The sequence below is a fragment of the Pyrgilauda ruficollis genome, unplaced genomic scaffold (assembly GCF_017590135.1).
Source record: "Pyrgilauda ruficollis isolate IOZ18807 unplaced genomic scaffold, ASM1759013v1 scaffold3, whole genome shotgun sequence".
Taxonomy (NCBI): Eukaryota; Metazoa; Chordata; class Aves; order Passeriformes; family Passeridae; genus Pyrgilauda; species Pyrgilauda ruficollis.
In genome coordinates, this window is record NW_024524377.1 from 17,838,865 (window position 1) to 17,857,348 (window position 18,484).

The 18,484-nt window shown below is 36.6% G+C and overlaps 1 protein-coding gene across 1 annotated transcript in view; it reads left to right on the forward strand.

The window, feature by feature from the left end:
- Window positions 1-2,805, forward strand: part of GAD1 (glutamate decarboxylase 1) — a 28,137-nt gene extending 25,332 nt beyond the window's left edge. The window contains exons 14-16 of the mRNA XM_041473055.1: window positions 48-155; window positions 827-916; window positions 2,373-2,805. Coding sequence (XP_041328989.1) covers window positions 48-155; window positions 827-916; window positions 2,373-2,546 — 372 coding nt within the window. The 3' untranslated portion in view covers window positions 2,547-2,805. The remainder of the gene's footprint in view (window positions 1-47; window positions 156-826; window positions 917-2,372) is intronic.
- The last annotated feature ends 15,679 nt before the right edge of the window (window positions 2,806-18,484 follow it).

Here is an 18,484-nt window from a genome sequence, read left to right on the forward strand (position 1 = left end):
GAAAAAAAATGACCATATAACGAATACCTACTTTCTTATTAAAATAGGGTACAGTAGGATTTGAAAATCAGATCAATAAATGCCTGGAGCTGGCAGAATATCTCTACACTAAAATCAAAAACAGAGAAGAATTTGAGATGGTTTTTGAAGGGCAGGTAAGTTTGTTTTCACATATGTATGAGCCAAATCTGTCTTCATGCTTCTCACAGTTCTTCAAGACAACTATGCATAACTGCTCTGATTTTCTAAAGAACTACATGACTATTGGGATCTGGGCAGATTTTTTTGTCAAATACATGTGGTTTTGTACTATAAATGTCAGGTTTATCTCCTCCTCTTCTGCAGAGGCCTCCTCAGTTTAGGGCATGAAGATTACCTTAATACTACCTACTCATACTGAGATCATTAGTACACAACTGAGAATCTGCTGTTTTTACTGTACATTCTTTTGCAAGTGCCAGTACATAAACCTTTGGATCATAGTATAAATTTCATTTCCCTCTTTGCTAAGGAAAGCAAAATTGGGTTGCCCTTGATGTGATCCTGAAAAACTGTTACTTATGGAACTGCATAAGGGTGAAAAGCATTTGCACTTCATTAGCAACCTAAATATTGCAAATGGGACAATGTATAGGGAGTCTAAGGCGGCAGAGGCAAGCAGCAGTACTGTAATCTATTTCTGTCTGTTTAACATGAAGGACTAGGAAAGTTAATACTGTATTTTGTCTTTCATGTCTGTGATAAAATATGCTACTGACTAGCCTTTAGTGTGGGACTGATCTGTATAATTTTTTTAATTGATGCATATGCTTGGTTCTTTTTGCAGCCAGAGCATACAAATGTATGTTTTTGGTATATTCCTCCAAGTCTCAGGGGCATGCCAGACTCTGATGAGAGAAGAGAAAAATTACACAGGGTAAGTATTTTTGGTCAAATGTAAAAAGATAATTCTAAATTCTGAGACATCAGTTCTCCATTGCTTGTTATGACCTTGATATTTGTTCATTTTTGTCTTTTATTTATATTGATGCTCAAGTAATGTTTTCCCTATAGAAGCAGATTCAGAACATATTCAGTTATCCTGTCCTCACAAGTGTTACAAGCCTTCAAAAAGTAGCTAGGCCTACAGACATCAGGGTCTTTGGATAGGACAGCTTATCAACAAGAGGAACAGAAGGGTAATTGTTTGAAAATGCTTGGACAGGTAAAGGACATGAAAACCTGTAAGTTCCTTCTCAGGTACTTATTTTGATTTTAAATGCCAATGCGTTAATGCATTTCAGTGAAAATTAATACCCTTTGGAGGACTTTGGGATACATTTATTTGAAGTGGTAGAGGAAAGTGAAGGTGTCATAGAAGCACCACCAGAAAAGATATGATGTTATGCAGGACTTGAGGGAAGCCAAATACAGTAATTGCTCTTTCGTGTGTGTGTGTGTGTTAAGGAAGGGAGAAGAATGAGCAAACTTGGGAGATTTTGTAGAGGATTTAATGACTGCATCACAATGGGGAAAGAGAATGGAAGAGAATAGAAATTCTTGGGTAAAATTCCTGGGTCAAGCCAGTCCCATGTTTGATAAAGAAATTGCCAAAAAAAGAGAGAATAGAGGAAGATAGAGGTAAGAAGTAAGAAACAGCAAGAGGGATGAAATATTTGATTTAACCCTGTTAAATGCTAGAGGACATCATAAAGCATTCTACAAAACAGAAAAAGAGCCAGACATCTGACCTTGCCTGGCAGAGAGCAGAGCAGGAGAATGAAGGTCTGGATGGAAAAACTGGGCTTAGTCAATACCAAATATTAAGACTGTCAGAACATTATTCCTTGTAAATTAAACCAAGGAAGTGAGATTGTGGTAAATGCACAGTACTGCAAAACTATTGGAAGGTTTCCATGGCTTATCCTAACAAAAAATATTCTTTGTGACATAGATCTTGTTGAAAAATTTCCATTGTTGTCCCCACATACAAAATGCTTTGAGAATACATAATATTCTCATGGAAAACATCCACTACCCTCAAAAAGGTCTGGAGAGGACATTCATACAGAAGCAGAAAATGTTTCATCATGACAAAAATCTTCAGCACAAAGAAATGAGATATATATTTAATATATAAAATTATTGCATAGTGAATACTCTAGGATACTATTAATTTGTAAATCAAAAAGATGGATATTATTGTTGTCAATTTTCGTTTAAATAGCCAATCTTATATATTTAGTTTTTCAAGCTTTTTCTTGTTACAGACAATTCTTATTAAAACAAATGCCTGTCAATTTATGTTTTCTGAATTAAGAAATGCTGTGATATACAAGGAAAGAATAATTTTTTCTTCTTTCTTTGTCTTTTTTTTTTTTTTTATGATAAAGGTGGCACCAAAAATCAAGGCATTGATGATGGAGTCAGGTACCACCATGGTTGGCTATCAGCCTCAGGGCGATAAAGTCAACTTCTTCCGAATGGTCATCTCCAACCCAGCAGCAACTAAGTCTGACATTGACTTCCTCATTGAGGAAATTGAGAGATTGGGGCAGGAGCTGTAGTGGTTGAATGATTTATTTCTTGAATTCACTGTTTTCCAGCACTGGCTATTTTTTAAACCCGGTTCTGCAGAACATGTTTAAAGGAAATTCTCTTTCTGTAAGTTGCAATCTCCTAAGACATCCTTAAACAACTATAGGCTACTGAAATATATATGTATTGGTAGATCATATTATTGAGGGAAAATGTATTATCTTGAAGTTGAATTACTATTGACTCTTACATTGGTCTTGTTTATTGTAGACAGCAGAAAATTAATAGGTATTAAAATAGCAAATTAAGAACTCTGACAGTATATATGTACAGTATAAATAAATATATATAATTATATATATACATACATATATATATATATATAAAGTGGTTATAAACTTAGATCAAAGCCACAGCATGTTTTCCACTTTAAGAAAATTAAGTTTTCCTTCAACAACTTTGATGTGGATAATGTGCTACAAGTTTTTCTGCCAGACAGAAATGGACATATAGAAACATTTCTAAAATGTAGATTCTTAGGAGCTAAAGAAAATGTATAACAGTATTAGATCTTATTGTTGGTGCTTTTCTCACATACAAAACAGCAATCTCTAAGAGCACCTTTGAGTAAAATAGTTGTACTTGCCCTTTAGTGTCAAATCAGGGGATCACAGTAGCAGAGTCATTGTAACAGGTATATTATTGCTGTATTTTTAGAGGTTAATTTGTGTAGATTGTGTATATTATTGTTAAATTACTTTGTGTAAAAGGATTTAATGTAATAGTTTTACAGCAAGATAACTGTTTAATTGTAGGTATCTGAAATATTTGCTTATTTATATGCAGAGATTTACCATGCTGAAGAGTTGTCTTGTATTTTCTTCCGTTTGTAATGTAACCTATTTATATATTATTGAAGTTCTAAATAATGTTTATGGTATTTTAGTGTCTTTGTGAGCCAAAGAACAAATATGAAAATATTAGTTGACACTTTTGTTTAAATCCTAGTGCCCTTAAAGTAATAACTTACAGATAATTTTACTGAAGATAAGGAATTCTGACCTTGTGTATAGACTATGAAATTATGGGATCCCTTTAATCTATTAGAATTATTAGAAATTTCCATTTTATTTATTGTAATGTCAGACTGTTCAGTGTTCTGAATGCTTTTCTGGTGAATATTGATTGCTAACCAAGGCCCCTGTTTTTGAGTTTTATTTCAGAACTGACCTCTGTGACCATTTTAACTAAATTCTGTGGGAGTTTTAACCAGCATCATTCTTTTAGTGAAATGTAATTCACTATCTGTTTGGAGCTTATAAAATAAATAAAACCAAAAGTAATCTCAGTATCTTTTAATACAACTAGCTTGTCCCAATAATTTCAACTGGTTAGTCTTTTCAAAGTATAGACACCAGATTCATCTGCAGCTTGATCAATTTTAATCATTAGATAATCAATATTACTGAGTGGAAAAGTCCATACTGGAAACAGAGTAGTGGAACAAAATGGAGATTCAATAATCCTCTGTTCACTGAGTTAGTGTCATGGTGATAAATGGAATATGCTAATTTCAAGTGTTTTCATACATGATTCTTTGCAAAGCAGTAATTAATTGCTTTTTCTCCCTCCCCTCCACCTCAGTAAAAAAATTCAATTATTTTAGGAACTTTCAGTGAAATACAGTCATGCCATGCAGTTTTTGCAGTCTCTCTGGCCCCTGTCAATCCTGTGGAAGGACACCTACAGGCAAGAGAGATTTCCATCCTGCAGGTCCCACTGGCTGTCTTTTGAGGATGGTGTCTCATGTTTGTGGCTGTGTCAGCACAGGGAGAAGGAAGAAGCAGTTATGGTAAATGCTGTGTCCTACAGCACAGCCTTTCCAGCTTTTCATAGGACTCTTGCTTATTCCTCTTTCATAATCTTCTGTAACATCTTTTCTTCAAATTGAGTTGAATATAAAAATTGTCACTGACCTTTAGACTTATGAGTATGACTCAAAATAGATCTGCATTGTTACTTCATATCATTAAACCCCCTAGTAATCTTACCAATACACTATTTCTTTCATTAGGTTTTTTTCAAGACAGTGTAGTTGGTTTCATGCCTTCTTGATCTTAAACCTCAATCTTCCTCATTTACAAGACTATTGTATTACTGTGTATTCAATACTTGACATTTCCTGATATAAACATCCATGCTGTATGACCTGAGGCCTGCAGTACAGATGTAGTTGGCATAAACATTGACTTCAGTACTAACTTCCATGATATTGAATGCCATTCTTTATAGATACCAGCTATTCATCAAAACTAGAGGACCTCTCATTGAGAGCTGTTCTTAGAGTACAGAGAGAAGTTTGTTTTGAAGAAGCACAATGTCACATTTTTATTTCAGGCTTCTGTCTGAAATCTGGTCTCAGTTTTACTTTATTCAAAGGGCAGCTACAGAAGATTGAAAAAATTCTTTCAGTCCTTCTTGTTCATGAGAAACAATAAGAGCTAATATAATTAATCCAAAGACATATAACTGGTGACTTAGTTTCACTAGAGGATTTTATGTCTTCCACACAAACACCATGGTTCTTATGAATTCCATTATGAATTCTTAGGTGGGAATTTCTGATTTCCTTCACCTCCCTTGCCAATAACAGTATTACTAAAGCTCTATCTTCCCCTCAGTCCTCTAACCTTAATATTTTAACCTCGTGTAACCAAATCACCATCTCAATATTCTAATAGTAGTTTAATGTATCTGAGATGTTAATTCTCCTTGAAGCATATAAACGAGGTGAAGAGAACCATCTTCATCCTGACCATGAAGCTGTAGGGAGGACCGTGGTACAGCTGATGGCATTTATACAGCATGCCCCTGACACTTCTGGGATGGAGTCAGAGACAGATCTAGAGCTCCTCAGTGCACATATCATGTTTTGCTCACCAAAATGTCTGCTTCTTCCTTTTATGGAGTATTTTGTGTTTTGAAAAAGCATCAGAGGTTCTTCCTATTGCCATTGATGGTTTGCAGTTAAGTGGGAATAATGGAGTTCCTCCTGCTTTCTTTGGAAGCAAGACAGTTAATGCATAGGTGTTGTCTCTAAAGATAGAGGGCTTAGATTTATCTTCCTACCCTCTGCATTTATCTTGCTTTTCTGCAGTGTTGTGTCTTGACACAGATGACCACAATTGGATTTTTGCAAAGCTTTTGATTCTAATATCAGACTCTGGGGTGTTTTCCTATCACATATACTGTGTTTAACAGGCGTCGTGCTCGTATTAATTTCTGACTTGGTTAACTGATTTTAACAGAGCAGTTACAGTCATTATTGAGAAAACTCATCTCTTTTCTTATTAGGTCATTTCCATCTGAATAACATGCCACAGCTTCTCAGATTAATGCTGACCTGGAACTTTCCTTCTTTTAAATCCATATACTATTGACTGTGAGAGATTAGGATGTATGGATATACAGGATTATTGACTAATGTAAAGCATTTTAATTCCAGGTGAGCAACTTTGTTTTTCTGAGGTTTAAAATACACTCTGAGCTAGCAATTTTACCTTTAAAATCACAGGGACAATCACTGTAACTTTGCATGGGTGAATTCAGATCAATTAAACAATAGGCAAAATCTTAGCTGAACAGGTAGCTGCAGTGCTTATGAACTGATATAATTTATTTGGAAAAGACTGACCACTGGACAAAAATCAAGAGCAGCTGGTGATTTTGAATGATAAAAATTCTGATTGTGTTGTTAAAGGTAATTTTTAGAAAAGATAGATTATACCATTAATGGCAGAGAGCCAGAAGCAGGGGCCTTGGGAATAATCCAGAATTTTAAAATCATCATGAAGTTAGCTCATAATCTGTTTTTTGAATGGTGACAAATATGAAGAGATTTTTTAAACAGAATCTCTGTTTTGTGGTTTAAGAAATGTTGAAGTTATAAAGAAGTTATGCAATGCAGTTTTAATTTTTCAATAAAAGTTTATCTTAAAAATTACTAATTTGTCTCATAATTTTTGTGAGATATTTTGTTTCTTAAGAATATGAGACAAAAGCTATGCAACATTATCCTTTGCCTTAAAAATAGTAAGGCAAATATTAAGGCAACTATTTAATTTTAATTGTGGATTGAATGTGAGCTTGTAGCAACAGAGACCGAGGAAGAACCACAAGCACAGAACCTTGGTCGGTTTGGACAGGATTGTTGAGACATTACTAATGTGTGTAATATGAAAAAAGTGCTTTAAAATCTTGGATTCTAGACCACGTTTGGGGTAACCCACTGTTCTCTTGTAGGAGATTAAATAATTTTATTTTTTTACACCAAAGAGATTGAAAAATAAGAGTACATTTTGAATTAATTAAAGTATAAAATTCTTTTTTTCATGGTGTAGATAAATTCTGATTAATTGCTGCTCTATGCATTATCTATAGAACTGTCACTGATTTTAACGGTATATAGGAAACTTTATTTTTATTGCTTTAGGGGAGGATGAACATCCTTCAAGTAGGATGAGATTTCTTAAGAACAGTTTTATTTCCAAGTTAAATATTTCATGAAGCAAATTAGTCACGAGAAAAATATATGCAAAAACTTATAAGTCAATTAGTGTAGCATACAAATGCCATCATGTAAAGCACTAAAAATTATGGAGGATGATTGTATGGTGTGAGTATTAAGGAATGTTCAGCTTACTCACAGACTGGTCAGTGAAGTGTTAGGACCACAACAAGGCTGTGTGTAGTTAGCACAGCTCTCTGTGGTCAACAGAATTACACCTGCCTGGATTTCTTCTGCAGTGTTCTATAATTTGCAAGTCATGACAGTTATGCTGAGGGTGATGATACATGAATTGGGAGCACTGTTCACTCAAACAGCAACTAAGTGAGGAGGAGATGAGAAGATGCAAGCACTGTCTGAAAGCAAAAGATGGAAGGAAGGATGGCTGCAAAACACAGAAGGATTTCTGTTTCCTTTGAGTATTTGAAAGAATCAGACTTTTGGACAAAGCAAAATTAAAATTTTGGTTAAAAGAAAAGGTAAGATACAAGAAGGGTATTTTATTTAGACCTGGTAAAGACTGAGAAAAGTTCTGGTTGTCTGCTTTAATTGATCTACCTACTGTGGAAAAATGGAGCTTTGTTTAGTAATGATGATAACAGAAAAAGCTGAAGACCTTGAGTTATTTCTGCTATGTATAAGTACTCTGTTCAGCACCTGAATGTAATTATTTCAGATTGGATAAGTATACTTGAGATGTATATTTGTGAGTGTATTTATATGCATTGGTATAAATGAGAAGAATGTGTACATGCCTTACATTCTCAGTGTGTATCAGAAAAAATTAAGTTTTGCACGATGATGACTGTTTTGTGTAGGATTTTTCAGGACAGTGGAAGTATAATATTGAACAAGTATACAGTGAAGGAAACAGTCAATTATTTTCCCCTACCCTTAAAAATGTGGATATTTATATAAATGGTTAAATCTCTATCATATGAAATTCTCAAATTACGTACCTTTTAACAGGATACCAGTCTGGTGCATCTATGAATGGCTGGTTTGATGCAGGAATTACTGTATAAAAATGTATGGCCTTGTTTTTTGTGGAAAGGTGTTGTGTCACAACTGTGTGAGCACAAATATGTAAGATCAATGCAGATGATAGGAAATGAAAAAAAAAACTAAGTTTAACATTCAAGAAAACCAAGAAAAAATGTCACTACAAGCAAAATCAAGACATGTAAGTACAATTATTTTAGCTTAGATTATAGAAGTCTATCATCTGTGACCACAGTGTAAGCTGGTTCTACTCGGTGTGACATCATTAACAATTTTAATTATGCTGGTGCATAAAGCAGGTATGTTGGCCTTCCCAAAAACAGAAACTTGAATGCTACTTTAAATCCAACAGGCGAAAATGTCTCTAAAAAGCAATGTGAGAAAGGCATAAGACATTTCTCATTCGGTGTCAAATGCTATTTATATTTTCTAAAGTTTGCATGTATTATAAATTACATTCACTGTTTAACACATTGCCTTATTAGGACTTCCCAAGGGCCTCAGAAAAAGGCCATTAATCTCAATTAAGCTTCTTCCTTTACTTTTGGGAAGGTTGCCCACAGGGTAAGACTGACATTTGTTCTCGTGGATATACATCCAGTCTTTTCACTAGATAAATTCTTTATTTCCATTAGTTTGAGGCTTTTTGTGGTTCCTTGTTGCATTTTCTGGCTGTGAGCACCCTCTGAAGCCAGGGCCCTTATTGACTGTCTCTCTCAGGTGATTCACTCTCCTGCCACACTCACAGCACTGGCCATCACTAAGCACACTAGCACAGCTCTTGATTATTTTGAGGAGAACAGCTTCACTGGGCAGCAGGATGAAATCTCCACATGCTGGGTTTAACAGTGCTGAACTAAAGAACCACAGTTGCTTTGATTACAGCAGGATTTCCTATTTGTGAAAAAAAAAATATTTTTACTAATTTGTTATAACCACAACTCTTAATAAGTCATTGTTTTAAATTTGCCAGAAGTTGTGCTGCTACAATAATTCACTGTGTTCACTTATCTTGGTTGCACTTTGAAATCTATTACTTGTACCTGACTCAGTTATGTTTCAGGGGTACTGTATTTCTTCATACTGTTTTGAACATCTTGGCTCTTCTATTAGTCTACAATTTTTCAAGAAGAGGTGTGGGGGATTTTCCCACAACAAAAGAACCAAGTTTCATTTCCATGCCGTAAATACCCCATATCAGTGAGTAGTTGTTAATATTTACTCAGTCATAGCAAATGTAGATGTAATTATTCTGTAGGTATAAATTAAATACCAGCATTATCTTATAGTATAACGTGATGCATCTTCTTTTGTCTTCCCAAGAATATGAGGCCTGTCTTTTTGCAAGCTATGATGTGAAGTCCCAGATTGCTAATTGTGACCTGGCTCCCTGGCAGTAAGAACTGTAATTGCCATCACACAGCTCCCTCTGCTTCCTGAAGTGAGTGTGTGCAGACTGATTCCAGCATTACAGCTTGTGTTGCAAGCTCTTTAAAGAAGTTTAAAAAAATTTCTTCCTTTCAAATACATCAACATTACTTTAAAAACAACTACTAGGCCAGTAATTGCTACAATTTTCCTTCCCTAAAAGCCTAGCGTTTTTTTCCTCTCAGAAATTCTGTGACTACAGTGTAAATAATTATGTTTAGCTATTGTTGAACGACTTAAGAACTCATGTTAATTTTCTGTATGTAATGCTGCTATAATTGTACAATTACTGCTGTACTGGAAGCAGGCCAGAGGTGGAATAGAGGTTCTCAGGGGTGTTTGAAGGCTCTCTCATTTATTCCGTAGCTCAGACCAGAGCTGTCTCCATTAAGCTGGCAAAGTGGTCAAAAAAAGGAATTGAAATCACTGGATTATACAATAGAGAATTGGTTGGATTCTCAGAGAAATGTACATGGCTTGAATTTCCAGCAGGAATTCCTGTTCCCCTCTAGTCTTTTAGCAAATACATTTAAGTTAAAAGAGCTTCTACAAACATGGGACCCTTACTTGGGACCACGCCCTCCGTTTAGAGTTTATGTAGTGAGCTACTAATTAATCTATCTACCTAGGTAATTTCTAAAAAGGCAAAATACAAGTGTACATTTTGTCCTGGGGTGACTTTTATGATGCTTGTACCCCATCCATCTGTTTAGCCCAGAAATAAGTTTTGCACCCTTAAGACTGGTTCTGAGAGCAAAGTGGGGGAGAAGCAGCTCAGAATTTGTTATCAGGAGCTGCACTTGCTCCCCTGCATCCTACTCCTGGACTGTGCTGTCTGCAGCACAGACAGTGAGAGAGAGCTCTCCTGTGCTTTTAGTCAGTTTTTAGCTAGCTGAGGCAGTGAATTTCCCTGGACTGCAATGTTTCATTTTCTTGGAACTGTTCAAATCTGCTCTGGACTAAAAACCCAGAAGAGCACCAGGAGCTCACACCTGTGGCCCCCAGGGTCTGGGATGCTGCATTCCAGCACTGGAGCAACTGATAACAGACTGAGCAAGCTGAGCTACAGCCCACGAAGGGAACTTGCTGAGTTTGTCATCTCCTTGGGGCAGTGGGAGGTTTTATTGTTCAATATTGTTCATTTTTTTGTGCTGGTGTATGCTTTGCCTGTTAAATAAATAGATTTTTTCACTTTTCTCTAAGGAAATCTTTTCCTGAACCAGCTGGGGGAGAGGCTGCTTGAATCTGCTTTTCTAGAGGAGCCCCTTTGGAGGTTTTCTCTCAAATTTGCCTTAAACCAGAACAGTCTCTAGGCTTGTGACAACAAATTATTCTGTAAATACAGGACATCCACAAAATTTTAGAAGTAAATAATATTTTATCTATTATCTGACTTCCCAGAATTCCATATTTCTCATCCTTCCAGTGGATGGATCAATATATCCTCTCAAATGTGAGTGGAGAGAGAGTGTACAAGGAAAGCTTCTGTGCCAGGCTGCCAAACCAGTCCCTTACACCATCTTTGAATGGAACACCAGATTGTGAGGTTGTTCTAACACAAGAAAAAGAAAAAACCACCAGGTTTTCTTGGGTACAAATTAAAAGGGAAAGAGAACTGGTACCAAAGGACAGTCACACAGGGCTAATTTCAAACTAGTAAAGTTGTCCAGCAGGCAGAAAGGAAATGTACAGTACACTTCTGGCTGAATAATTTACAAAGTGGTAAAACATCAGAAGAAGCCAAGAAATAATTTGATACCACTTAAGTGATGCTGCTTGCATATAGTTTGAAATAGACACCAGCATAGAGTGTGTTATTTTGTAGGAATAAATAGAAATGTAGATTAATATCTACCAGTCCTAATTGCTTATTTCTATAGTTTTAGATGCATAAGGTTTTTCTGGCAGTAATATCTTTTCATTACATCCACAGGCACTAGGAACCTTTTTTACCATCTGCATCACTCAGCAAAGGGCACTAAGAGGAATTATGTAGAGAGGTAAAGCTTCTACACACTTTTTTAACTTGTGTTTATCTGTGTTAAGTCAGGTTAATTTGCTAATAGTGTTGATGTCTATCAAATTGGGTGTTCGTTTCCTAGGCTAAATAATACCTGTTTCATTATTAAAATTTGAAATGGCAAAGGGCAAAGTTAAACAGTGAAAAATAAACTGCATAGAAACAGATGTGTAGAAGCAAGTAATGTGAGCTAACAGATTATTCTGTCTCTATGTGATTTGAGTCTGATGTGCTCTCTGAAATGCAGATTCAGCAATCTGAGCAGCTGTTCAGCAGTTACAACAAAGAATACCAAGGATTTAGAAAAATTGAGGCCCATTTGCCTATTACACTGTAAAATCAGGCTTTTATCTCTAGTTGTGAATTAGAGATTTGGTAGGTTCTTGTCAACTAAAACCAAGTCATATTCAGACTTCGACAATTCTAAAAAATAAATCAATCACTGTTTGAAAATCTTTTACATAGTAAATTTGCAGAATCTTCTCATGGAAAACTGGATGCATATCTCTAAATCAGACAAATATCTTAATCAGTTACTATATAAGAAATGAAGAAAACAAAATAAAATAAAATAATAGATTTAAAGCATGCATATAAAATATATAAAATGTTAGAAATATTTTACCCAGAGCATTTTGATTTTACATTCTTTTGTTATACACCTCATCCTACAAATAGCTTTTAAGCTACCTTATAAATTGAGGGTCTTTATAATTTCTTTCGTATTTATCCGTGCTCTATAAGCCACATTGTAATTGTAGCTAGTTTTATGAGCCTGCATCTTTTGTAGGTCTCTGGACTTGGTAACATTTTATAAGATGCAGCTGTTGAACTGCTTTTAGCTGGTTCAGTAATAGTTGCAATTGTTTTGCAGTTGACTGTAGTTCCTGGGATTTAGTTGGTTTGTTATTTAAAAACAACAACAACAACAAAACAGGGAACCATTGATAAATTACATTTCTAATTTATGCAGTTATATTGTAATCTGTTGATGGCTCTCTAACAGATCAAGACTTAACAGCATAAATAAAGAGGTAGTTTAGAACCTAACATTAAAAAAAAAGTGACTTCACCCTGGCGTAATGCTATTGAATTTTAGTGCAGTTACACACAGGAAAATTAAAGTGAAACTGAATGAACTAGAACCAGGTGTACTGCCCTGGTTCTAAAAGGGATGTGACTATAGTAGAAGAAAAAAGTAGTTTAGGGAAAAAAATAAGGTCAGGGTGATCACGAGAGATGCTCTGCATCCCTTTTGTCAGCCTGCACCTTGGTTTCCAGCTACAATTTCAGGGTCATATTTCATGGGTGAACATCAAACAACTTTAACCTGCCAGAGTTTGCTGTTGTGGTACAGCTGCACGTAATGGTGTAAGAATGGTGGGCACTGTAATTCCTCTGTCACTACTCAGGTTATATTGTCCAAGACCCCTATTCAGGATCATGTCCAGATTTCTTTTGAGTATCTCTAAGGAGGAAGAATGAGGATGAATCTGATATCTGGTGTCTTCTATTTTCCTTCAGTATGTGATGGTGAAACCTGAGCACATACCTGGAAGTGAGAGTAGATTATTCCACTTGCAGTTTGGAGGGAGACCTGACTGGAAAAGTAACAAAACCTAAACTACCTTAAAATCTAGAGACCTACAAAAAATTAAAGTAAAACAGTCCTCCCCCCACCCAAACAGACAAACAAACAAACATCCCCCAGCCCCTAACCAACAATAAGAGATCCAGTGTAAAAGGAGATTAAATATTTTCATCTCCTTTCCAGATATCAGAAGAATCAAATTTCAAGGTTTAGATCTATTAATATTTTCTATTTATTTGGCCTGAACAAATATAATACTAAACATGCTGGAAATATCTCACAGGTGATAAAGAGTTGTATTGTGTATTTACAATGGAGAAATAAAATCATTCCCCTTGATCATCTTAATATTTTTGATTAGGGTTAACTACTGGAAAACTCTTATACAGAGTCAGGGGCTCCACTAAGAACAGAGAAAATATTGAAGAGGAAAGAGATGGGGTCCTCTGTGCCTGATGTGCTTGGACTTCTTCATGAGTGACTGGTATTGACTGAGACAGTCTTCCAAAATTGTGTTGGTGTTCTCAAATTAGTTGTGTTTGGATCTGTTTCAACAGTTTTGCTAACACATTGCATTAAACAATTTTCAATCACAACTTTTTGAGGCAACTAGAAACTAACCTGTATTTTTCTTTTGTTTGCTTTTTAACTGAGTGGGATTATCTAAGCTGTTACCCATACTACAGTAATTAATTCAAAAGCTCTCTAATATCTGTTTCTCATTATGACAGAGTTAGGTCATGAATTGTGTATTAAAAAAAAAAAGAAACAACTGTAACAAATAAGAGTCACTGTTCCAAGATGTCTGTGTAATTTTGCATTTTGACTGCATTTTGCACTGATCAGACTAAAATTTCTACTTTCCAGTAGATTTTTCCAGTTCACATTTTCCCAGCTTAGTCCTGTATAAAGGACATTTTAAAGATTGAGCAAAAGGGAGTAGCTAGTTTTACCAGGGAAGGTACAAGGAGATAAAACAAGGTTAAACTGAGATGAGCTAGAAACCCCCTACAAATCTTACACTGTATATTTTAAAAGACAAAATGGGCTTGTACAAAATGGAGATATATTGGAAATAGACCCACTACCTTTGATAGTCTAATATGAAAAAGTACAACTCTAAAGCTTGTGTCAGGAGCCCCCAGTCAGTAGATTTTCTGTTTCCCACTGGGCTTTCAGTAGTGATTGAAGAGAAGCAGTAAGAAGCAGCTGGAGAGAAGGCCAGGGGAGCAAAACTGAGCACACAGGTGTTCAGGTGAGCACAGGTCTCACCTCAAGACCTGGATCTGAGAATTGCCTGTAGGTAGCCTGTGGCTGTAAGCCTGTGCTTCTTCCAGCTCCTGCTGGATCTGGGCCCTAGCCTGCAATTTCTGCTTCTTGCAGCACTCATGTTCCTTTTCTAAGCAGTTCTGTGGCTTCCATCAAAGCCACTGGGTAAACTGCCTTTCCTCTGCTCGTTTTTGGCTGCAGCAATTTCCTCTGTGCTTCTGTTTGTTAGTCTCTTTATGGTGACCGCAATTTTTCCCCTTCATGCTGACTTAAGTAGGAAAAAATTTCAAATTATCATCTGTTCTCAATTTTCTTCAGCCATTTAACTCTTTCTATCCAAAATGTTGTTTTGCTTAGCAGATTATTGGCCCAAATTCCTGTTCCAGGAGTGTCTGGTCCTAGGACAACATCCAAGTTTGTGTTGGAGGTTAAAAGCCCTGTGTAACATCACACAGTTCACTGAATCTGACACCACATCAAGAAAAGACTCTCAAAGAAATACAATTGGTAGGTGATGTCTGTCCCTGAAAACAAATGAAACATCTTCCAGAAACATCTTTGAAAGTCCTCCTAATGCCTTGTACATCCCTTCTCTCTATAGTCACACTCTAACGCTATCCCATAAGTCAGAAGGAAGGAAGGCCTCATGGTTAAGGTTCAGTCATTTTTGTGAATAACACCACACTCTTCACAGTGTGTTGTAGAATAAAAGCATGTCCATACATTCAAGGAGGTAGTGCTGGACTCAAACTTGGCTCCAGTAGTGATATACCCAGAACAGCTAGAGGAGGAGTCAGTGCCAGCAGGAATAAAGAGGCAGCTCCAGAAACTGGCTGGGTCTTTCCAAGTGGTGCTATATCACCAGTCCTGTCAATTGCACTGACACCTGCAGATCCCATCTCAGAATAAATAAAAGCTATTCCAGCACATCTAGCTGGGCCCACCAGCTCTTGTTTCCCAAACTTTGTGCTTGCTGAGAAATGAATCTGATCAGGTGGCATTAGCAAGGGCCATTGAATCATTCTTGTCAGCAGTATGGGAAAGCATGGTTGTTCTGTGTCACTTGGCTTTCAGTGCAGTGATTTCAGATGACAAACTGCTCATTTGATTTTTAAGCTCAACACATGGGTGACATCCTCAGTTGCTGCCTTCGGGACACTGCAGAAAGCAGGGAGAGCTCCATCTGCCTGCAGTGAAATGGAAACCACATCAAACAGATGCTTGGCCAGGGACAGCGATTCTTGTCACAAACTGCACTTTAACTTAGTTTAACGTATCTAGGTAGCTGTGAAAATTACTTCTGGCACTTTTTCTCATGCTATAACTCATTGGTTTTGCTAATTCACCCAGGAAGTTGTTTAGCATTTCCTCTATGGAAGTGGTGCCAAGAGCACTCATATAGCCAGGAAGAAAGGATTAACCTAATTAGTATGTTCTCATTAGTACATATGAGAAAACAGAAAATCCAGGTTTTTTTTGGAGAATGGTTGGTTGCTGCATTGCGTTGACACTGCTTTCTGACTAGGCTTATAGGATCTGATTATATCCTAGGATTTTGCTGTCTTAATCAATTTTATTTGCTCCCTCCAGCAAGAGCTCATTAAGAGAATGGTCATCTGGCTTTAACAAACTCCACCTACAGAATAATTCTACCCAGTAGTATTCTTCCTAGGATTTTAAGGCCATTATTTGAGGATTGCCACTCCCATGGCATGTATTACATTACCAGTTTGATTTATTGTATTCAAGCTCCCAAACCTAATCTAAAAATAAATAATGTTCACAAGGAGAGGCCTCCTGCTTTCTCAGGGATGTGATAAATACCAGCAGAAGCTCAAAAAATACATTTCCTTGTTGTGGAAGATAGAATCCTTCTCCTTAAGACTTGCAGGAAAAGAAGTTATCAGCTCTTGAGGCAGAAGAAAATTAATCACAAAAGACTTCTCAGAGCAAGAAAAGATAAACGACAGAGAGTTGAAGGTTGGTTTTGTTGGGGGGTTTTGTTGGTTTTTTTCTGAAGGGGGGATTAAAAATAACTTAAGAAATGCATAATTGTGGAGCCTTTCATATTACATGTCAGGATGAAAACAATTCAAAAATGTAACAAAGACTAAAAGGGCCTTTCCCTGAGGCTAAAGCAGACTGAGCTTTCACTGAGTGGGCAATGTATTGTTTTCAGTAGGGCTGGAAAGAGGCTAATGGTGCTTAGTTTGTAGCTGTCCAGAAGATGGAGGAATGTGCCCTTCTGTGACTAATGAATGCACTTAGGAGGGCTGTCAGAGAGCTGGAGCTCTGTGGGCAGGAAAGAGGAGTATTGTGAACATGTCTAGCCCTTGGGGCCAGATCATCCTTGTGTCAGAGTCCAAGTGCAGTCTTTGTCCTGTTTATCTCAAATTCCCAGTGATAATATTTGTTTTATTCCTTCTTTCTGTGAAGAAGGACCTTCTAGGACCTTTGTATGTCTTCCTCTTTTACCCTATTCACATGTCACAGGTTAGCCAAAAGAGTAGTAGCCCAGTAAGAGCACATGTGCAGCACAAGACAGTGTTTAAAGACTGCCTGGTTTCAGAAGGCCCCTGTTCTGGACTTAGGCATGCAGGAGAAAATGACAGAGCTTCTGGGAGAGGCAACTCTGGTAACTCTGCCTTGGTACAAAGGTGGATTCCGTTTCTCACAGCTTTTAGAACTGCTCCTGTACTCTGACAACCAAACCTACTGAAGGCCAAAGCTATAAAATCAAATACTGTGGATGAAACCATCACAGGAATTTCTTTTATCCCTGATATTCAAGAACTATATTTGGCATTTCTGCTCGGTCCAATCTGTCAGGGCAGGTGTAATTTCTCTTTTTAATGTTCAATGTGTTTGCAATAACTCTGTAAAGCCTACAGAAAAGGTCTGGACTTTTTTCCAAGAAGGACCTTTGTGTCAGGCTCAATAAGTGTAACCCTGTTCAGGACAGGACACTTAAGGATTTAATATGTGATGCATTTTTAAATACAGGGGGGTTGTATTGTAAGACTTTCTCCAGTACTGATTTCTTCTAGAAGAGTCTTCATCAACAGCTGTTCTAACATCCCTCAGTGGACTCTGGCAGATTGGTAGTACTGTCAAGCTGTAAATTTGCTTTTCTGTCTTACTGCTCTTTTATCTTAAACTGTAAAATTTGAGTTGGGAAACTCCTAAGTAAATTTTTTGTTTTGGGGTTTTTTACATGGACCAACATCTGTCATTAATGTTTCAGTCTGTACTTTAGATAAAGGGCTCTAGAGAAACTAGATAAAGCAAAATGTTAGCTGACTTCTTAATTAATGATAAAATAATTTAAAATGCTTTATAGAACTAAAGCTGAAATAGTACACATCACTATACAAAGTACTGAGCGCCCAAGACACTGCAGAATGGATTCTGTGAGCAAAAGAAATTCTCATTTGATTTGTTGTATTTAGATTTATTTACTGAGGATTTTAAACATCCTCAGTAAATAAAAAGGAGAGCAGCAGCAAATCTCTGACTACCAACAAACTCTCTTAGTATAAGCAGTTTCCAAAACTCCAGATTTTAGGCTAACCACTTGGGTCAAAAATGACTGACAACACATGTAAGTATCATGTAATGAATTGGTTGGAAATTACTTAATTGATCCTTCATTATGAACCTTTCTTCACAACGTCCCTAGCTGCAGTACTCCCAAAGCCAGCTGCTAGCTACAGCTGAATAGTAGCAGGCACATTAAGCCTCTTAAATACTTGCATTGTGATTCCTAAATTGGGTGGCCAGAACCTTAGTCTATGCAATTGCTTCTATAATTAAGATTCTATCTGTGTTTCTATAATGAACCCTGTTTTCAGCTCAATACATTTTAAACAGACTGCATTTCTTTTTTAGCAGTGCTTTCACATACATTGTGTTATTTCCTGGTTAATAATGAAGTGCATCTTTGAAACATTCTGACATTTGTCATAAACTCTGTGCCCTCTCTTAACCATTCACCAGCACATATTTTACTGTGAATACATCTGTTTAAAGGTTATTCTCCTCTATTATGTGTCCTCTTCATAACACAATCTGTAAAAATTCTTAACTATGC